This window comes from Larimichthys crocea, chromosome XXII (genome assembly GCF_000972845.2).
Source record: "Larimichthys crocea isolate SSNF chromosome XXII, L_crocea_2.0, whole genome shotgun sequence".
In the NCBI taxonomy this organism is placed as follows: Eukaryota; Metazoa; Chordata; class Actinopteri; family Sciaenidae; genus Larimichthys; species Larimichthys crocea.
The window spans coordinates 639547-662275 of record NC_040032.1 but is presented as its reverse complement, the minus strand read 5'-3'; the positions used below and the strand labels follow the sequence as shown (position 1 = coordinate 662275).

The following is a 22729-nucleotide window of genomic DNA, read 5'->3' as shown; positions in this document are numbered from 1 at the left end:
AGTATTCATGTGGTTTTAACTAGAGCTCACCAATCACTGGATTGAGTCAACACCCTGTGTTTTACCTTATTCCTTTAATTCCTCACAATGTGTCAGTGCTCTCTGGTGAACCGACAATGTGAAAGTCACACTGTTTCTCAATTACCTCAAACATATCTTTGCCATTTTTATATTACAGTTTCCCTTTTTACTTATCGACCAACATCTATGTTGATATTAACAGGCTTTATCTATGATAAGCTAAAATTGGCTGGCCAGTTTATTGGTTGGGCTCTGGTGTCCACTTTGTCCAGAAGCTGTGAAAGATGTGGCAATTTATACTTTAAGCTACATTGCATGGGTCAATTATTTATTAGAATGCCTTATGTATTTTCAGCTGAAAATAGTCAGACACACAAGCTGTGAATATAAACTACAACTGTAATATGAACTAAGAGTTAACTTAATAAACAGAAAAGAGGAAAAAGGAGACTATTAACTAGATTCACTTGTACATAACTTGGCAAAGTTTACTGCTCCTTGATGATTGAATGCAGTCCTTCTGTTAGGCTGTTCTTCGTACAGAAGGTTTTCCCTCATATTTATGGTACAGACCTTTCTCGCAGCAGCCACTTTGACACAGGTGTATCCATTCATACTAATTAAGGTTCTGTTCCATTTCTTGCAGCTGAGCCTTTCCATTAAGCCGACATGCACCACAGCAGCATCCTGACCCTGTTTGACCTGAATGGAATGGAACCTTAATTAGTATCTTTGGTACACAGACACACTGGACAGGTGAATTATTAGACCCAGATATTAAACAGTTTCCTCCTGTAGCGTTGATGTGATACACCGCAATGGAAAAGCACATAGTCACTTTTTGTTTGTTTACGGTTGAAATCTGATGTTGACATGAGAACATCATTTTACACAGTACTTTATTACTGTCTGTAGCAACCAGCTCAAGGTTAAATATAATTCTTACATTTTATTGTGAAGGACAATCTTTATGGGGGTAAAGAAAAAAAAAGAAAAGAAAGCGGAACTGAAGTGCAGGTATGGTTTCACCGGGGGGGCTAAGGTGAGCGACTCCTACCTCTTCCCTCAGACAGATTTTGTGGTGGTGGTCCGCTCTTTCGCTCACTGACTTTTTAATTCTGTTTTCCAGATTACTTTAAGAGAGAGTTGAGAGCGGTGAACCCCAGCAAAACTTCATTTGTTACTACAGCTTTACACTTTTAAACTTGTAACAAACTGTGGGGGCTGGTCTGGGATCTCTTCTCATCACAACCACTGAGGAGTAGATCCAGAGATATCAGAACCATGACCAAGGTGAAAAGACGCTGCGGCAGGCCAGGAGTCAACCCGGGGGTGTCCAAGAGGGGAGACCAAGGATGAAAAGGATCTTCACCTCGCTAGGAGCCACACTGCTGATCCTGAGGCCAATGCACACTAGTCACCTGTGAGCCACAATGCTGATCCCGAGGACAACGCACGCTGGTTACCAGACCGCTACACCACTGATCCGGTGGTCATCGCACACCTGCACCAGGGGATCGGGAGGTCAACGCACACACCCCACTTCCCAAGTCACTACACTGCTGATTTACTGAACTAACAAACTCTCAGGTGACATCAGGACCACACACCATGTCTGCAGCATGCAAAGAATTAGTATGGAGCATCAAGAAACAACTCTTCAGACTCTCGAGCAACAACATCTATCAGGTTGCAAAAGACATTGCAATCAACAGCCAACACGAGGGAGAGCTGCATCCGAATGATGAAGAAGGCTGCATGGAGTATGTCCTCTCTTACATGCAATCTGACAACTTATTAAAACTTGAGGATGAAGGTATGGGTCATATACTGGCTCTAAACGATTTGATATGTAAAGTAATGAATGTCGATGCTCCTGTTAATTATCCAGTTAGTCTATTGAGTGATGGTGACACACGTTACACCTAGTCACAGCCCATCTATCACGATCTCTAAACTCTGCATCACAACCTCATTCTCATCCTAACTGCACAGTTATGTACCCTAACACTCATACCAATACAACAATACAGTCAGTAGAAGAACTGAGACAAATGTATACGGAGCTGGGCGAGAAAAACTCAGACGATGTGAATCTACAGCAGCCCCGCCGACTGCAACTCTCCCACACCACGGTGAGTCAAGGCCAGACTGTATGCCCCAGGTTATCTCAGAGAGACCAGTAGTTCTGAAGGACCTCTCCTATCAGGTTGGAGATCAGAACTCTGATTTGAATTACAACAATATCAGTAAACAAATTGACAAGGGAATAAAAGAGGGTTTCGCAGAGGCAGAGGTGGTCAGAGGTGTGTTGAGGATCATCAAACCAGGTGCCTTTAAGGATATGCTGGTAAACAAAGATTCAATTATAGTAGCTGAACTCAAAGGCTTCCTCAGGTCCCACCTCTGTAAAAAAGCAACAACTGAGATGTTCCAGGAATTGATGTGCGCCAGGCAATCAGACCAAGAATCACCCCAGCAGTTTCTGTATCGCATGATTACACATGAGTACAGACATTTCATATGATCCTAAGACCATCCAGGAAGTTTTCCTCCATACTATCTATAAGGGTTTGGGGCCAAAACATGCTGACCTCCGACAGAGACTGAGGCCTCTAACCTCGAACAGCCAAGTCACAGATGAGGAAATTCTTCGCCAGGTCATGAAAATAATAAATGTTGAGAATGAGCATCAGCGCAGACTTGGCCAACCCCTTCGACAAAAGACAACACAAGCACACAGTGCCAAAGTTGAGACGGGAGACTATCACAACAATGAACACAGCATACAGAATACAGCAACAGGCAATAAAAATCTCCCGACAATGCAACAGCTTAGTGCCCAGGTGGAGACCCTAACACACATGGTGGCTTCTTTGACTGATCAGCGGACAGCAAACACTCAGGTGTCTCCCCCTCTCCACATCCAGCCACACCTGTCCTCTCAACCACCCCCCTTCAGGTCTATCCAACCACAACTGAGACCAACCGCAGTTCAGACGAGAGGTAGAACAGCTCGTTGTCTGAAATGCAAAGAGCAGAATTCACAGGAGTGCAACCACTGTTTTGTATGTGGAGAGGCAGGACACAGGGCAGTGGGATGTTTGAAATGAGTCAAGGTGCAGGGAAACGGGACTCAGTCTCTGGGGAGGGACACCCAGAGACCAGTGTGCAGTTTCAGTCCCAAGCAGTAGGCCACACCCCCAATCCAATAACAAGACACCCAAAAGAAAACAAACACCAAAAGCCACACACGCTTACCTGCCAGAGTAAAATCACCTGCAAGGCACCCCTGGTTGGGAAGAAAAGTTTACTGAAATGTTTGGTTGGTGGTTACCCGGTAACAGTCCTGTTTGATTCAGGCTCGCAAGTGAGCATAGTTGACCAAGTACCAGCACCTCTCCACCCGAGCCCTGGCTTCCTCCTGTTGATATCAGTCACCTGAGCCCTGAACAACGGCAGGTGGTGAAGGAAGTGCTCCAGGAGGAATGTGAAGCGTTCTCCCGTCGCAGCGACGACATAGGATGTATCCCCTCCCTACAGATGAGATCAGGACCAAGGATGACATTCCAGTTCAGAGGGCCTACGCATGCATCCCAAAACCACTCTACTGGGAAGTAAAGGAGTACATCCAGGAGCTGTTGATTAAAGGATGGATCGTGAAGTCACAGTCACTTTATGCCGCTCCTGTCATCTGTGTGAGGAAGAAAGATGGTTCCTTACGTCTGTGTGTTGACTACCAGCTCCTTAATAACAAAACTTTACCGGACCGTCACCCTCTTCCTAGAATCCAGGACCTCAGTGACTCCCTGGGAGGATATTCCTGGTTTTCGATCTTGGATCAGGATAAGGCATACCATCAAGGCTTTATTGCTGAAGGATCAAGGTACCTGACTGCATTGACAACTTCATGGGGGCTCTACGAGTGGGTCCGAATCCCTTTTGGGTTGTCTAACGCACCAGCCGCCTTTCAAAGGAGCATGGAAGGAATGCTCGACACGCTGAGGGACGAGTGCTGCATCCTTTACCTCGACGATGTGTTGTGCTTCTCAAGGTCCTTTGATGAGCATGTGCAGGTACTATGCAGAGTCCTCCAGGCCTTACAACGCCAAGGGGTAAAGCTGAAGCCAGAGAAGTGCAAACTCTTCCGCAAAGAGGTACGATATGTTGGTCAGTTGGTGTCAGAAGAAGGGATAAGAATGGACCCCAAAGACCTTGAAGCGGTGTGTGTACTGGGACACAAGACACCACAGACAGTTGTGGACATCAGACAGTTGCTTGGGTTCCTGAGCTATTATCGAACATATGTGTAGGGCTTCTCTCGGATAGCTAAGCCCTTGTATGACCTGCTCAAGTCAAAGCCTGACACTCCTCAACTCAAGCCATCACAGGGAAAAACAAGAGGCCACCAGCCGTCCTCCCGAACCCTGGTAGAGTGGACTTTAGCAACACCAGCAGATCCTGGAACAGCTTGTGGACCAGCTGACCAAACCCCCAGTGCTGGCCTACCCCGATTTCAACCACCCCTTCACACTCCACACAGATGCCTCCCAAAAAGATCTCAGGGCAGTTCTTTATCAGAACCAGGATGGCAGGATTGGATATGGGTCACGCACATTAACACCAGCAGAACAGAATTATCACCTACACAGTGGAAAGCTTGAATTCCTGGTGTTGAAGTGGGCGGTATGTGATAAATTCTGGGATTATCTGTTCTACGCCCATCATTTCACAGTCTTCACCGACAACAACCCCCTCACATATGTCCTGAGTACCGCCAAGCTAGATGCTGTGGGTCACCAGTGGGTGGGGCAGCTGGCCGATTTCCGGTTTGACATCAAATACCGGCCAGGCAAAGCCAACATCGATGGATGAGTGCACGGAAGCACTATCGAAGGAGGCAGTAAGTGCTGTATGGGAAGGAGGCCGGAGAGCGCAACAGGAAGATGTAGCCTGAGTGGCAGCCCTCAACCTAACATCCCATGATCAAAACTCAAGTTGAGCCTCTGCAGGCAATCAGCCACGATGAGCTGGTGAGGGAACAAAGAAAAGACCCCGCTATTGGGAAAGTTATGGAAATGAAGGGAAAAGACACACCACTACTAGAAGAAGACAGGGAGAAAATGAACGCACACACGAGGAGGCTGTTACGAGAGTGGGGCAGATTACACATAGAGGATAATCTTCTCTACAGGAAGAGTGCAGGTCGATGACAACTGGTCCTGCCTGCCGCCTACAAGCAAACAGTACTCACCCAGCTACATAACAACATAAGTCTCATTGGTGTTGAGAAGGTCCTGAGCCTAGCGAGGGAGCGATTCTATTGGCCGTTCATGAAAAAAGAGATAGAAGAGTATGTAACCAGAAAGTGCCCTTGCATTAAACAGAAGAAGCCAGCTACGCATGAAAGAGCACCAATTGGAAGTATTACATCGAATTCGCCCCTCGAGCTAGTGTGTATCAATTTCCTTCACCTGGAGGCTTGCAGAGGGGGATGTGAGTACATCCTGGTAGTGGTTGACCACTTCACCAGATTTGCCCAAGCCTATCCCACCAGGAACAAGGCCGGGAAAACGGCTGCTGATCGGCTTTTCAATGATTTAATTCCCAGATTTGGGTACCCGGCCAAACTCCACCATGACCAGGGTCGAGAGTTTGAGAACGAACTCCCCAGGGCAACACTGCAGAGAGGTTCAATCGCACCCTACTGCAGATGCCCTGGACCCTGGGAGAGAAAGAGAAGGAGAATTGGAAGGACCACCTGCCACATGTACTCCATGCATACAATTGTACAAGGCACGAGGCCACAGGTTTCTCCCCGTACTATTTGTTGAATGGCCGACATCCTCGCCTTCCTGTTGATCTCCTCTTTGGCCTCATAACGGCTGAGGGACCTGAAATCAGTGGACTAAGGGGATATGCTGAAAAATGGGCAGGAAAAATAACTGAAGCATATCGAATAGCAAACGCAAACAGCCAACAGTCCAGCTCAAAAGGGAAGACATACTATGATAAAAGGAGCAAAGGAGTCATTCTTCAGCCTGGGGACAGAGTCCTGGTACGCAATCTCAGTGAACGAAGGGGGCCCTGGGAAGCTTAGACCATACTGGGAGCAACTCATTGACATTGAGAGAACAGGTGGGAGACAACCCTGTCTACAAAGTAAGCCCTGAGGCGGGAGGTCGACCAGTTCGCACTCTGCACAGAAACCTCCTGTTACAAGTGAACAGCCTACCTGTAGAGCCTCCTCAGAACCCGTCCATCACAGTTAAGTCACGAAAGAGAACTGAAAAAACCTCAAGCGCTCCAAAACCCACTCACTTACCTGGCCCCAATGTTACTCTTGACTCCCAAAACAGATCCGAACAGACCAAGACCTATCAGGGAGAAGTAACTCATGCAGAGCCTGAACAGGAAGGAGAAGATGTCAGAGGTGAGTAACAGGGGGTATCCAGTGGGGATGAACAAGACACGGGGCAGCTACAACTTACAACCGTTTAAGAGGAACTGCACACTGTCCATCAAGAGAACAATATTCCCACACTACAACCTGAGTATCAGGTTCCTCTGAGACAGTCCACCAGAGAAAGACGGCCAGGTTATGTGCACTTACCCATCCCTGGGTCAACCAGCTTATCAGCCTCGTCCCACTGTGGGCGCAGTTGGAATCCAGCCAGTACAGTGTTCTTACCAGTGTCCCCCATACTTCCACCCCTTCCAACCCCCATCCATCACCCCATACCAAACTTACCTGTCCTGTACCCAGCCCATTGTTGATGAGACACCATTAAAACCAGTCGCATACATTCCATACTCACCTGTGGAGATTTGAAACACACACATAATAGATTTCACACTTTGTGGGTCTCTAAGGTTACACTGAAAGTTTGGATGTGTTTTTGAAAAAAAGAAAAGATTATGTAATGTTCAGAGTGAAATAATTTAGAATATCTTGTGTCAGGAGCCACTTTTATTTGTTGGGGAGTGTGTGTGATACACCCTAATGGAAGAGCACATAGTCACTTTTGTTTGTTTACGTTTGAAATCTGATGTTGACATGAGAACATAATTTTACACAGTACTTTATTAAATCAAATCAAATCAAATCAAATCAATTTTATTTGTATAGCCCAAAGTCACAAAGTACATTTGCCTCAGAGGGCTTTACAATCTGTACAGGGAGTGACACCCTCTGTCCTTAGACCCTCGGTTCGAGTGAGGAAAAACTTGCCCACAAAAAACCTTTAACAGGGAAAAAATGTGGAAGAAACCTCAGGAAGAGCCACAGAGGAGGGATCCCTCTCCCAGGACGGACAGACGTGCAATGGATGTCACGTGTACAGGACAAATCAACACAAACATATTGTACAATGACTGATAAAATGACAATGAATTACAATGAATGATAAAAATGATTACAGTAACAGATATGGTAGTAATAATGACAGTAATAATATATGTAGTGGGCGTCGTGCAGGATCACAGCAGCAGCCACGATCCACGAGAACCTGCTGGACGACAGAGCACAGAAACTCCGGGGAAGTTTGGTTAGTAACATGCATTAATGAGACATGTCCACAGATGGAGAGATGGAGAGATGGAGAGATATGGAGAGATATATAATATATATATATATATATATATATATATAATATATAGAGAAGAGAGATAGAGAGATATAGAGAGAGATAAGAGAAGAGAGAGTGAGAATGAGGTGAGAGTGAGAGTGACAGAGAAGAGAAGAGAGAGAAGAGAGAGAGTTTTCGGTTAAGGGAGATGTGTGCACTTTCAACCAATACGTGCCTGGCTAGGCATAACCCTCGGTGGGGTCCCCCGGCAGTGTAATCCTATGGCAGCATAACTAAGATGACCTGAGCCAGCCCTAACTATAGGCTTTATCAAAAAGGAAAGTCTTAAGTCTATTCTTAAAGGTGTTGACCGTGTCTGCCTCCCTGCCTGGAGGCCAGGGTGATCCCATCTAAAGTAACTAAGTCTCTAGAAAGAGAGTTCTGAGGTGTTTGCGTCCAATTACAAGAACTTCAGTTTTGTCTGAATTTAACATAAAAAAATTGTAGGTCATCCAACTTTTATATCCTTAAGGCATGCTTGGAGTTTAGTTAACTGATTGGTTGCATCAGGCTTGATCGATAAATATAATTGGGTGTCGTCAGCATAACAATGAAAATTGATAGAGTGATTCCTAATATGTTCCCTAAAGGAAGCATATATAAACTAAATAGAAGTGGTCCAAGTACAAGACCTTGTGGGACTCCATGACAAACTTTGGTCTGCATGGACGATTCATCATTGACGTGAACAAACTGAGATCGATCTAAAAAATACGATTAAACCAGCTTAGGGCGTTCCTTTGATGCCAATTTGATGTTCCAGTCCCTGTAAAAGATTTGATGGTCAATGGTGTCAAATGCAGCACTAAGATCTAACAGGACAGAGATGAGTCTTTGTCTGATGCCATTAGGAGGTCATTGTAACTTTGACTAATGCGGTCTCTGTGCTATGATGCACTCTAAATCCTGACTGGAAATCCTCAAATAGACATTGTTAGGGAGAAAGTCACACAGCTGATTAGCTACAGCTTCTCAAGTATCTTAGACAGAAAGGAAGGTTTGATATCGGTCTGTAGTTGGCTAAGACCTCTGGGTCTAAGTGGGCTTTTTAAAGAGGTTTAATTACAGCTACCTTAAAGGACGTGGTACATATCCTGATAATAAAGACAGATTAATCATATCAATAACGAATTACTAGCTACAGGTAAAACATCCTTAAACAGCCTGGTTGGGGATGGAGTCAAGAGACAGGATGACGGCTTAGCTGCAGAAATGTTATTTGATGAAGGCGATGGGAGAAAAACAGTCTAAATACATAACAGGTTTTCCAGCGTTTCAAAACTTCTGTATCAGAATGCAGATCAATGCCTGTTGAGGGCAAAGGTGATGGATTTTGTCTCTAATAGTTATAATCTTATCATTAAAGAAGCTCATGAATCATTGCTACTTAGACCTAAAGGAATAGATGGTTCATAGAGCTGTGATTCTCTGTTAGCCTGGCACAGTGCTGAAGAGAAACCTGGGGTTGTTCTTATTCTCCTCAATTAAAGAAGAGTAATAGGCGGCTCTGGCATTACGGAGAGCCTCCTGTAGTTTTGAGATTATCTTGCCAGACTAGATGAGATCTCCAATTTAGTGGCACGCCATTTGCGTTCAGATTTATGTGCCTTGCTTTATTTTACGAGTCGCTGGCAACCATGGTGCTAGCCTCTTTGTTTAATTATCTTCTTTTTCAGAGGTGCAACAGAGTCTAGAGTTGTCCGTAATGAGCCTGTAATACTATCAACAAGATGGGTCTATTTGTGGGTGGCTAAAGGAGTAGACAAGTCCTCTGTTCAGTGAACATGGCATTGAATTCAATGCTGAAGGAATCACTTCCTTAAATTGGCTACAGCACTATCAGATAAACATCGGCTGTAGAAGCTTCTACACAAAGGCTTATAGTCCGGTAGTATGAACTCAAAGGTTATTAAAAAATGGTCAGACAGAAGAGATTCTGTGGGAAGACTATAATATTATCAATTTCATGCCATATGAAAGAACAAGACAAATTGTGGTTCAGACAATGAGTCGGTTTATTTACACTTTGACAAAAGCCAATTGAGTCTAATAGAGAGATAAAAGCAGTACTAAGACTATCATTGTGGTTGTCCACATGAATGTTAAAATCACCTACAATAATTACTTTATCTGTTTTAAGGATCAAGCCTGATGCAAATTCTGCAAATTCAGATAAAAATTCAGAATAAGGACCTGGAGCTCGATATACTGTAACAAATAAAATTGGCTGCAAAGTTTTCCAGGTTGGGTGAGTGAGGCTAAGAACAAGACTTTCAAATGAATTATAATTTAGTTTAGGTTTGGGATTTATTAATAGACTTGAGTCAAATATGGCTCCAACTCCACCACCTCGACCAGTACTTCGAGGAACATGAGTATTATAATGACTCGGAGGAGTGGATTCATTTAAACTAACATATTCCTCCTCCTGCAGCCAGGTTTCAGTGAGACAGAACAAATCAATATCATAATCAGATATTAATTCATTGACTAAAGCAGCTTTAGATGACAAAGACCTGATATTCAATAGTCCACATTTAATTCTCTTATTTTGGACTGTTGGAGATGTTGATTTAATTTTTATTAAGTTTTTATGATGAACTCCTCTTCTGTTTGTTTTATCTTTAAATAATGTAGGTGGACGGGGGACAGACACAGTCTCTATACTAAAGGACTGGGTGGGCAACTGCTCTAATGGAGGCGCAGAGAAGCGTGTAAGACTGCAGCTCTGCTTCCTGGTCTCAACTCTGGGTTGTCGACATGGTTTTGGTCAACTAATAAACTTGGCCATATTTCTAGATATGAGAGCTGCTCCATCCAAAGTGGGATGGATGCCGTCTCTCCTAATCAGACCAGGTTTTCCCCAGAAAGGTGTCCAATTATCTATTACTGTCTGTAGCAACCAGCTCAAGGTTAAATATAATTCTTAGAGCGGAGTTGAGAGCGGTGAACCCCAGCAAAACTTCATTTGTTACTACAGTTTTACACTTTTAAACTTGTAACATTGACAGTTGACTAATTGTTTTTAATCAAATGAATCATCACCTTTACTGTAGTAGCTACACCTTATGTAGCGTTAGCTTATCCATAACCCCAGCTAATGCTAGCTAGCCATCTGTTTCTCTGAAAGGCAGCGGAGCTTAGCTAGCAATCTGCTAGCTCAATTTGTAAGAGAACTGAAGTTAAAACGCTGTTTTTATGACGTACAATGTCCGTGTATTCTTTGTGTATTTTTTCATTATTAGAGACAGACATCTGGATGATATTTTTGTTGTGCTTAAGCTAACCAAGTGTGCAGTGCTCCTATAACTTGAATACAGAGTGTAGTTTGCAGCTCTTTGAACCATGACCATTATCTTTTTTTCAGGTCGTTACGCACTTTAACTAACGGCCGAACGTTGCGAACGTTAACAACGTCTGTCACAATGTAGTATTTGAAAAAATACTCAACATACAAGTGTCCAGTGGCGAACTTTATTTAGCCGATAGAGTGAATTTAAAAGCTTTCATGGACTCTTTTAGATTTGTTTTTCACCACGAGTTCATGGGTTCATTGTTGGAGGGTGATCTATGCCCTGTTGGGTTTTTTCCAACCCCCCCGAGTTCTGCTGACCTAGTGGACTACAGAGAGATATTCAGTTTAAAGAAGACACAATTCAGTTTAACCTTTGCAAAGGTACCTTTTGCAAAGGGAGAACCCAGCATATACAGACTCCGCAGTCTGCCTCTACTCCGATCTGCTGAGTTCTGCCCATCAGCAGTTCAGGCTCGTTTTTATTATCACACAAAGGAAATAGGTGTTACACTTAGCAGGACGTGAACATACATCTTTCATGCCTATACATGGTAAGACAACTCAAGCAGGATGCGGCTTGCTGAAACCTATGGGGTAAGACATCTTGTGACTGTTTCTAATCCTAAGATTTCCTGTTCGGACCTTGGGTAAAGTTTCCTGGGAGAATGTAAGTCCCTCTTTTGTGTCTTGTATGCTTCAGTCTTTGGGTTGGTGACTTGGCACGTCACAGGAGCGCTGCTTCACCTCCTCCCTTCTGATGATCTTCTTTCTTTGGGCTCCAGGGGTAGACTACCCTGGAGCCTAGGATCACCACCAGGGGATTATTCTGCCCCTTTGTTGGTTGGATCTGTTTCTGAGTCAGCCGACTCAGTGCCCAGTGCGATACCCCTGACTAATACCGTTTTCCTGACAAGGAAGTTCGCTCCCTTTTTAATCGTGGCAGACATAAAACAGGCCAGGCAGCTGTTTATCAGGCCAACCTCAGCATGCCTTCAACCTCACAGGAGTGCCCCACAACACCCAGTGCAGGCTCGGACTGGCAGTCTGTGCTACCGGGCAAATGCCAGATGGGCCGGTTCATCTCGGCCACATTTGGGCCGGTGGCCTCCGGTGTTTTTTTGTATGTATGTATTTGTTATTTTGTAGCCATTGCAACATTTGCCCAGCAGCCCAAAATGGACTTGCGGCCCATTTGCATCCATTTGAAATAGGCTTTGGGTTGCACTGGCTAATATCTGTTAATATTTGCCTCTTCATGACAGGTTCCCCTCAAATGAATGCGGCCGCTAGGTTTATGTGAAACCGAAACAGGGATAGACTCATATACAGTCTATAGATAAACTTAATACTGTATGTTGCACGAATATTAATTACAATAAATTATGAACGACAGAGGTTCTAAAAAGAGGAAAGGAGGAGCAGAGAAAATCTGAGTTAAGATGCGGAAAAGTGCCGCACAGGTCGGGAGTGGAACCTGCAGCTCCGCAGCAAGCCTTGACATATGGAGCGGTTGCTTAAGCTACCGAGCGAAACACCAGATGGCGCCAATGATGGGCCGGTCCCGAGAAAAAATGCCAGGGCCGGATTTTGTTCCTAGTCCGACCCTGACTCAGTGTACAATCTCCACCCATACACAAGAAAGAGTCCAAGACACTGTATGGTTAGCTTGATATAGTTTTCAGGTGATTTAATGAAGGTAAAACACAGTGAATGGCCGTGCGTAATGGCACTGCTCTCTGACGCGGCACTTCTCCGGGACTGGAGAAGCTGCTGCGGCTACAGGGATTTCATGAACTGAAAGAGAAGCTCTTCATAAATTGTTTAGATACAATAAGCATCACCCACATTCATAGACCAATGCAGGGTGAATATTTAGTTTAGTATTGAACGTATTTTATGATCCGCGACACATTGTCAGCTTTGGGCAAGCACTCACACAGCGGACTGCGGACAGACAGACAAATGCATAATGAGATTATGGCGAAACTTTATGCCTGTTGTAGGCCTGCCACGGTTAGAAATTGAGCTTTTTCGGGAGGATTTCGGCCCGCATTCGCCAGTGTATTTATCATGTCCTCATTGCTTAATATCGCTGCAACTAGATTGCGGGCGGCCTGACTCATTGTCTTTCGCTTTTACAGACTGTTACACAAGATGGCTGCAGGCACTGCCGCAAAGTCTGACGTCAGTGAAGTTTATATATATTCAAGGTTTCATTCAATATATTCAGACTTCATTCAATATATTCAGACTTCATTCAATATATTCAAGGTTCACTCCATATATTCAACGTTTCATTCAATATATTCAAGGTTCACTCCATATATTCAACAGTGGAGGTGCGTGACAGTGGAGGTGTTACGACAGTAACGTTCATATATTCGTGAAAACTGCAGTATTAGTAGGTTTATTCTTATTCATATTATTCTAATTAGTGGCAATGGTAGATACTTCCGCCCCCTTTCAAAATAAAACACAATACTCAGTTCATGTAGCATTTTACAACTTCACATCAACGTTACGTCATGACCGGTGGCACCAGGTGATCAAAGATCGATCAAAGGGTCTCAACGAGAGACTAACCCAACGAGAGACCCTTTGATCGATCTTTGATCACCTGGTGCCACCGGTCATGACGTAACGTTGATGTGAAGTTGTAAAATGCTACATGAACTGAGTATTGTGTTTTATTTTGAAAGGGGGCGGAAGTTTATTACGTAGATTCAAGGCCCGGTTTCCTGTCTGGTGCGCAGTGCTCTGTTGAAATTTACGAGGTTTAGCCGCGGCTCGCGGAAGAAATAGAAATCCTGCGGAAAGCTCGCGCCGTGGCGCGGAGAGCCGCTTCTGGGACGCTTCTGATCCGCGTCTGATCCGCGCCCGGTGTGAGTGCTCTCATTGACTAGACTGGATTCTATTTGCTACGGTGACCGCGGCGGTACCGTTCCGCTTCCGTTCCGCGTCCGGTGTGAGTTGGCCTTGAGTTGGCCTTAACTCTGCTGTATTTAAAGCCGCGTCAGAGCGGACTGCGCCCGGAGCGCACTCATTTGCATGGACACACACACACACACACACACACACACACACACACACATACACATACATACGCCACACATCACATTGTATTAGTTCTTTTATAGTTCATATTGTTTCGGCATCCCTAACATTGCACCTTCTTCTCTCCCACTGGTCTGGGGACAGTTTAAGGAGCGGGTGGCGTCATGCAGCGAATGTCCTCACCGGTCAGGCTGGGCAGCAATAAACGAGGTACGTCTTTAACACTGAGCAGCAGCATTCACACACAGACACGTTATTGAATAACCAATAGTTCCTGGAATATATATATATATATCACTATGTATATCACCACAACAGCCTATTTGTGTGTGTATGACACTTATATTATTGTATTCACAATGACCTTTTTTGCTCCTTACTGTATTTGTGTCACCTTAGTACTGACCTGCACGTGTGTGTGATATACATGTAGTTATAGGCCAGTGTTTTTTCTCCTAATTAAAACTTATAGTAAAGATTTATTTATTGATATCAGGAGGAGAGTGTAAAGCCACTTTACTTGTGTCTCATATGGACAAATAATAGTATAAAGTGGTACAATATACTAGTGTCATAGTGTTCTGTCCACCTTATGTAACAAGTATTTCTGCATAGTATTTTGTTTTTTATAAACTTTATGTTTTCCCTCATTGATCCTCAAAAAAGCTGCACCGTTCTCAGAAAATGAGGTAGGATCAGTTTGTAGACTAGTCTATAATGTTATTGTTTATAGCTTGTGTGTGTGTGTGTGTGTTTAAGAGTTAAATCTCCAAGCCCCACCCTGCCAGAGCATTAGAAGCTGGATTAAGCCTGCTACAAAGCCCTGTGGGTAATGCAAGCTGACAGGTAGAAAGAGACGCCAGATGAACCCTGATCAGACCAGAGTTGTTATCGTGCTTCATCCTCACACAGTTGAAGTGAAAAGACTCAAAATCCAAGTGGTACTTTTTATTGTCTTGCTCAAAATAATAACCCTTTGTAACTGCTGCTGATGGTTTCCTCTGATTAACAGAAAATTTGAAGGTTTCCGTGCTCTTTTAGCTTGGTCTACTAAAAAGTGAACTGGCACCTAGCTGACATCTTGTAGTCAGAGCCCCTTGAGTGGAATAATTGGTGTCCCACTGCAAATTAAATCAAATCAAATCATATTTTATTTGTATAGCCCAAAGTCACAAAGTACATTTGCCTCTGAGGGCTTTACAATCTGTACAGGGAGTGAGACCCTCTGTCCTTAGACCCTCGGTTCGAGTGAGGAAAAACTTGCCCACAAAAAACCTTTAACAGGGAAAAAAGGTGGAAGAAACCTCAGGAAGAGCCACAGAGGAGGGATCCCTCTCCCAGGACGGACAGACGTGCAATGGATGTCACGTGTACAGAACAAATCAAAACAAACATATTGTACAATTACAATGACTGACAAAATGACAATGAATTACAATGAATGATAAAATGACAATGAATTACAATGAATGATAAAATAACAATGAATTACAATAAATGATAAAATGATTACAGTAGCAGTGAAACATGTGATAGAGATAGAGAGACACTGATGCACAGCAGCAGCAAATCATAAACTAACTATAAACTGTAATAGAGATATGGTAACAATAATGACAGTAGTAATATATGTAGTGGACGTCATGCAGGAACACAGCAGCAGCCACGATCCATGAGAACCTGCTGGACGAACGAGCACAGAAACTCTGGGGAAGAAGTTTAGTTAGTAACATGCATTAATGAGACATGTATGTTTATGGAGGGAGATAGAGAGAGAGAGAGTTTTCAGTGAAGGGAGATGTGACTGCAGCATTGTTTTTGTTCCTATTGTTGGGTTTGACATTTCTTTACCTTACCAATCCCTCTCCCTTGTCTCACCTGACTGCAAGCCTGAAACTTAGAGTACATAGTACTATCAGTTATTTATATTTCTGAGACCATCCACATCATCTACATGTATAACTCTACTGATTCCCGTCCTAGTTGTCCAGCCTGTCTATTGAGGACCAAAAAGACACTCACTTTCCTTACGCCATGAGGGATCTGCCTCCCATCCCTCAGCCTGGTGAAGAGCGCCATGCACCATGCCACCAGCCACCAGTCAACCGTGAGACTGTGGGAACTGGGACAGTACCCAATGAGAGACTCCCTAGCCTTCCCGGGACTCCCCCTCCACCCAGTGCCATCACATACCACGCTCCTGACTCTCCAACAGTCCCTCCCAGACCAAATTGTGCGAGATGGGATGCAGAGTTTCAGCCCGTGCTGCTGAGGAGGCAGCTTGTCTCTCAGGTGTCTATGGACTGTCCACTCAGCCCGGCCTCGCGTCCACAGAGCCCCTGGTCTCGCTTTAACCCATATGACTCTCCAGAGGTGTGCTTCTGTATACTTTTGTTTTTCTATGATGAATGCGTGCCATGAACATCAACGTTGTTTCAGTGACACGTTGTCCCATAGATTTCTGAGGAGCAGTTGTGATGTTCAGTGTGGTAGTTTTGGAATCTCACCATTTTAGTAGCAGTGACTGACTACTCCTTACTCTGATACAAAAATGAGCAAAGAGGTGGAGCTGAGCCGAGTTGTATATAAATTTACCCTCAGTACAATTGTCATGAACATGGAAATTAGCTTACAGAGACCAAAACTGTTTTTTGTACCAGGCTGTAAACATGTTTATTTCTGCTGTGAAGTTGGACATTTGGACATGGGGACTTATGGAGACTGACTCACTTCTGGAGCCAGCCTCAGGTGAACGTTTGAAGAACTGCAGTTTTGGGCACCTCTGTACTGTCTTAGATTTTTAGCCCAGGAGTTTGCCGCTATGTGCATGTATGTTATTTTGTATTATTGTCTTTTTGAGCGTTTGAAGATTGAAAAGACAGCAATGTGATAATGAACCAGGCAAATTCATAATATTTTTAAGAGACTCATCAATCACCTTTGAGCTGAAGATCAGACATCTAATCAGCCAGATTACAAGAAAATATGATGCGCGAGAATTCCATTTCAGAATCTAATAATAAAAACATGAAAAGCATAGAAAACTATTCAAGCACTTTACAATTAACTGATGCAAGAAAATATTTAAAAAAATAAAGAATTAAGCTAAATCAGTATACACATATAATAAAAATAGAAACTGTCTATAAGCATAATAACCCAAATCCCCTAGAAAAGCTCCATTACAGATTACAACTTCAGCTCTGCTGAACTCTACAGATGACAGCGCAGATCACAGTGAAGGTCAGATTGTGATGGGTTCACGTCAGGCCACAACAGTGATTGTTGTTTCTATGACTACCATGTGTTACCATGAATGTAGTGTAATGTATCATTAATACTTACTCTTTTTCCTCTAACCAAATAACATCTTGTTTTTTCTATTACATGCTAATGTGTCAGTATTGCAGCATGAAAGAGACAGTGGAGACGGTGCGATTACAGAAGAACAGCATTCACTGTGAACTTTGAACTAGTCATTTGAGTTGACTTATTAAAACACATTATGTTTGCTTTCTCTTTCTGCAGGATCGTGAAAAGGAGTATGTGGGATTTGCCACATTGCCCAACCAGGTTCATAGAAAGTCAGTGAAGAAAGGTTTTGCATTCACGCTAATGGTGGCAGGTGAGTCCTTCCACATGTCTGCTGACTGCGATACTTGAGTCTGTTATCATGACTAAATAACATCTCTCTAAGGGAATTGTGTTACAGACTGTGTTCAGTTACTGTGAGACATGCACATCTGGATGAGTCAGGGTTATAGTCTCTCTCTTTATCTCTGTAGGAGAGTCTGGCCTCGGGAAATCTACACTTATCAACAGTTTGTTCCTCACAGACCTCTACAAAGACAGGAAGGTTCCTAATGCACAAGGTGAAATTAGATTATTTACACATAGCTGCCATGTGGTCTCTGTGTACAAAAAACTCCTCACATCTCCCTTTTTAGACCTCCTTCCTCACACCTCCCTTTTCAGACATCCCTCCTCAGACCTCTCTCCTCAGACCTCCCTCCTCACACCTCCCTTCTCAGACATCCCTTCTCAGACTTCTTTCCTCAGACCTCTCTCCTCAGACCTCCGTCCTCAGACCTCCCTTCTCAGACTTCTCTCCTCAGACCTCCCTCCTCAGACCTCCCTTCTCAGACCTCCTTCCTCAGACATCCCACCTCAGACCTCCCTCCTCAGACCTCCCTTCTCAGACCTCCTTCCTCAGACATCCCTCCTCAGACCTCCCTTCTCAGACATCCCCTCCTCAGACCTCACTCCTCAGACATCCCTCCTCAGACCTCTCTCCTCAGACCTCCCTTCTCAGACCTCCCTCCTCAGACCTCACTCCTCAGACATCCCTCCTCAGACCTCCCTCCTCAGACCTCCTTCCTCAGACCTCCCTCCTCAGACCTCCCTCTTCAGGCCTCCTTCCTCAGACCTCCCTCCTCAGACCTCCTTCCTCAGACCTCCCTCCTCAGACCTCCCCAGGGTCTCCGCGGATCCTTAAAAAGTCTTATTTTAAAAATGTGTCTTAAAAAGTCTTAAGAAGCATTATATTTCACCATTTTCTGAAGTATGGCATTAAATTTCACAAGGTAGGTATTATTTTTCATCCAGGTAGCCTATGGTTAATAAAAAAACATATCGCTGATTTTTTTCTGCGCTAACGTGATTTACTTAGCCAGCGTTGTTTGTTATCAAGATGCTGAAAACTCATAGAGCCGTTGTTTGTCTAATAGCACTGGAATCACACCGCAGGGAGCAGTGTGTCGCTTTAGCCATGAAATGGAACAGACGAAGAAGTGGTTGGAATAAGCAGCATACGTTCAACCTCTCTGGCATACATGAACATGAACCGAGATGGGGAAATGCAAGTTCAGCGACAAGTGGCTCGAGGAGCCGAAATACAATAGTTGGCTAACAAAAACAGCGTCGGAATATGATGCGCGATGTAAATTATGTCGGAAAGACATCAAGTTGGGAACAATGCTAGTCAGGAATCAACAGTCCCCCTGCGAATGTTCGCCACTACAGGCACTAACGCAAGTGCAAGGCCAGCTGTGCCTTTCATATCTCCGGTAATATCTTCGCGGTAATGGTCTTATTTTTTATTCTCAAAGGTCTTAAAAGGGTCTTAAAAAGCATTATATTTGCTTGTCAGAAGTGTGCAGAGACCCTGCTCCCTCTTCAGGCCCCTCTCATGCAGGTATTAAAATTCCTTTACTGGTCAGAGGATGCATTGGATTGGTTGCTCACAGTCACAGTGGCTGTTGAAAACATGAGCTGAACATGTACCTGTCCTCCTAAAAGTCTAAAAATGTTGTTTAATCAGTTGTAAATACATATTCATCTGTATCAAATATATATGCTAACATTTATGTAAATGATCAGCAAGACCCATTAACCCCTCATGGTGGCCTTTTTTTGGAACTCCTCATTAGCTGACAGAACAAGGGGCCTCAGGAGGGACTGCAGCAAAATGTCATGTTGTTACTACTTCATGAACATAAAGAGTGTGTGTGCGTGTGTGTACACTACTAACCTGGTGCCTGTGTAAATGTAGTTACTTGTACACTGCATGTGTGTGTGTCTGCAGAGCGGATCGATCAAACAGTGGACATCGTCAAACACACAGTTAGCATTGAGGAGAAAGGAATCAGACTGAGGCTCACCATCATAGACACGCCGGGGTTCGGAGACGCCATCAACAACACAGAATGGTGAGGTCATCAACATCGCCTCAGTGTTGTGCTCCTACTGCAAACTCAAAGACAGCTAACCCAGACACATGACATAAATCTGAGTTCAAATGATGAAAGCGTTCTTAAGTGTGTTGGTGGAGCAGGGTAGGAACAGAAGTCTGTCACTGAAGCGCTCCTCTGCCTTTATATAATATGCTTTTATTTTGAAATAGCTGACATAATAATCTGTCAGTTCTCTATTCATGTTGTTGTTTCACTCACAGAGATTCTATGTGTTTGCAACAGCTATAAGCCCATAGAAGACTACATATCACAGCAGCTGGAGCAGTATTTTAGAGATGAGAGCGGCTTGAACAGAAGGAACATCCAGGACAACAGAGTTCACTGCTGCCTCTATTTCATCTCTCCATTTGGCCATGGGTACGCCAACAGCACGTTTTATTCTGCACATTGATCTAGTGCAACAGTTACTGCTGCAGCCTCAAAGAGTCACTCAATGTCTGCTGGGCATATTTGTGTACGTACATAAATGCACATGTATGATTTGCTCCCATCAGTCTTCGACCTCTAGATGTGGAGTACATGAAGGCCCTGCACGAAAAGGTCAACATAGTACCTGTGCTGGCCAAAGCTGACAGCATGACAGAGGAAGAGCTTCGCAGAAAGAAGATGAAGGTAAGAGATCATCAACACACACGCGCACATACACACACACACACTGAATGTAAGCACAGGGCCATCCATTAGCATTGCACTCCCATACAGTCTGACTTTTCAGAATGCAACTCAATAGTTTAGTTTAAAAGTCTCACTGTTTCTGTGGATTCCTTGGGGAGAGTTCAGCTGTTAAGGCTGTCCAATCTCCATCAAGACAGAACGTTTGTTTGTGTTGATGTACTCACAGATCAGAGAGGAGATCAAGCTGTTTGGGATCAACATCTACCAGTTTCCTGAGTGTGATTCAGATGAGGACGAAGACTTCCAGAAACAGGACCAGATGCTCAAGGTCCGTGGTTAACTCATTCATGTCTCATGATACAAATGTGCCGTATTGTCCTTGTTAAGGCTGACAGGTTGATTGTTTTTGCTTCTTTATGCAGGACAGCATTCCTTTTGCAGTAATTGGGAGTACTGTACAGGCAGAGATTAAAGGTCGTAAGGTCAGAGCTCGTGTCTATCCCTGGAGCCCGGTAGAAGGTATATGTAATGCAAATCACATCATCTGGATAGTTTTGGTCCACTTTGACCTCACAGAACAACAGTTCATTCATGTTATCAGTTTTAAACATCGCTGTTGGTGACAAATGAAAACCAGTCGGCTGCTGTAACATGTTGTCATTGCATTGGTCAGTGGAAGACCCAGCTCACTCTGACTTCCTGCTGCTGAGGGACATGCTGGTGAGGACGCACATGCAGGATCTGAAAGACGTGACGCAAGAGATACACTATGAAAACTACCGAGCTCAGTGTATCCAGAACATGACCCGCATGGTAGTGCAGGAGAGGAAACGCAGGTGAGTCAGTGTGTATGACACAGTTTGATGGATTGAACTGATTTACCTCTTACAGTCTTGCTGAGGTGCTAACACAGATCGTGTCTGCTTTTCAGCAGTTTGCGTGAGAAGCGAGGTGTGGTGGCAGATTTTCCTCTGCCGCTGGCCACCATTGATCCAGAGACCAATCACATCCATTTTGATTGTGACGGAGAGGTACGTATCCCAAGCTGCCTCACTCATTTACACCTCTGTTACACAGTAATCACTGCTCCTTCATTTACTCCTCCATGTAGAGAAGGATTCAGGGGCAGAGCCAGCACAATCAAAGAGGAGGCCATGGTTCCCCAGGAGAGGATGCAAGCGAGGAGAGCCCAGGAACACAGGAAGTGAGTGACTCCTGAAGGTTTCGTCAGAAGGCCGAGTCCAAGTGACAAAGGAAAGAAATAAATGTACTCTCAAAGTCTGAACAATTATCAAAGACATGTTTGCTTCTGTGGACATACGTATGTTCCAGTATTAAGCAGTCACAGACTTTGTGTTTCAAGTAGGTCACACTGGTGTATTGAGTTACTCTGCTACTCACATGAATTACTTTTATTCCTTTTGTTTTATTAACACGTTCCAGGACGTCTCCTTGATTAGTAACCCGTGTAGTTGTATTACTGCCATCTAGTGGTCATGTAGTGACACTGACTTTGGGTTTTAAATGTGTTTTCATATTTTATTACTTGAGTGTCCAATTTTTTGAATTTGAATTGAATTATTAATTAAATGGAGACAAAAAGTCCAAACATGTCTGTTACGGCCGCCACCGTTTCGCCCCGGCGTATATGTGTGTGTGTGGGGTGTCTCCTTTATGTAAATGCAGGTCGGCGGGCGCTGGTGAGGGGTTGGGTCCTGACGGCGCCGATCTCCGAGCCGAGCGGATCAGGATTGGCTGCAGCGTCCTCCGCATCCTCTGCCAGTGGACCAATGTTCGAGCCCCAAGAGGACATTTAAACAGCCGCAGCAAGAGCATCGTGGCGGCTTATTTTGTGTGTAGTAGTGATGAGCTCGCCTCGTTCTTTCTGGTTAACCGTGTATTTCGCAATTGGTGAGGAGTTTGTAATTTTGGTTTGGGACTGGGCAGGGATTAGTTTAGTCGTAGCACTGATCACACCGAAAGTATTTTGGCTGTTAGCGACATTAGTTCAGGGGTGCTGTTTGGATGTGTGTTTTGTTATTTGGAAATTAGCATTAGATAGTGAGGCTTTTCTTTTTTCGTTTTGGTTCTTGTTAGAAAGTAATAGGCTCTGTTAGAGTTCTCTTTTTGTTATATTTGTTTGTTCTTTTGACAGCACCCGCTCGCCCTTCGTTCCCTTTTTTGCCTCTCCTCCTTTTGTTAAAAAGACAATCTGAACTTTCATTTAATAAACTACTTTTGTTAATAACCTTTAAAGATCTGGGTTCTATGTTACTTCTTTCACACCCTTTTATGGTCGTAACAATGTCAATAATAAAAAAAAAACTTTGTAACTGCAGTTTATGTCTGTTAATATAGATACA

The 22729-nt window shown here is 44.0% G+C and overlaps 1 protein-coding gene across 2 annotated transcripts; it reads left to right on the top strand.

Moving 5' to 3' along the window:
* Positions 1-92: 92 nt before the first annotated feature.
* LOC113744319 (septin-4-like) lies at positions 93-22688 on the top strand. 2 transcript variants are annotated; one of them, XM_027273331.1, is made up of 15 exons: positions 93-6288; positions 6381-6454; positions 14143-14208; positions 15982-16371; positions 17527-17623; positions 17784-17870; positions 19583-19706; positions 19974-20108; positions 20246-20363; positions 20593-20694; positions 20789-20885; positions 21040-21202; positions 21298-21397; positions 21478-21570; positions 22053-22688. In XM_027273331.1, exons 2-15 carry the CDS (start codon positions 6419-6421, stop codon positions 22068-22070), a joined length of 1626 nt encoding a protein of 541 aa, XP_027129132.1. In that variant the 5' UTR covers positions 93-6288; positions 6381-6418; the 3' UTR covers positions 22071-22688. The 2 variants fall into 2 exon arrangements, with proteins under 2 accessions (XP_027129132.1, XP_027129133.1); XM_027273332.1 differs by lacking the exons at positions 93-6288; positions 6381-6454 and having other exon boundaries at positions 14071-14208; positions 16060-16371.
* Positions 22689-22729: the final 41 nt, after the last annotated feature.

Coding starts and splice junctions, on each gene's coding strand:
- LOC113744319 (XM_027273331.1), top strand. CDS start 6,419: ATGCAGAGCCTGAACAGGAAGGAGAAGATGTCAGAG. Junction 20,109..20,245: donor ATCTCTCCATTTGGCCATGG/GTACGCCAACAG, acceptor TGCTCCCATCAG/TCTTCGACCTCTAGATGTGG. Junction 20,886..21,039: donor TCCCTGGAGCCCGGTAGAAG/GTATATGTAATG, acceptor TGCATTGGTCAG/TGGAAGACCCAGCTCACTCT.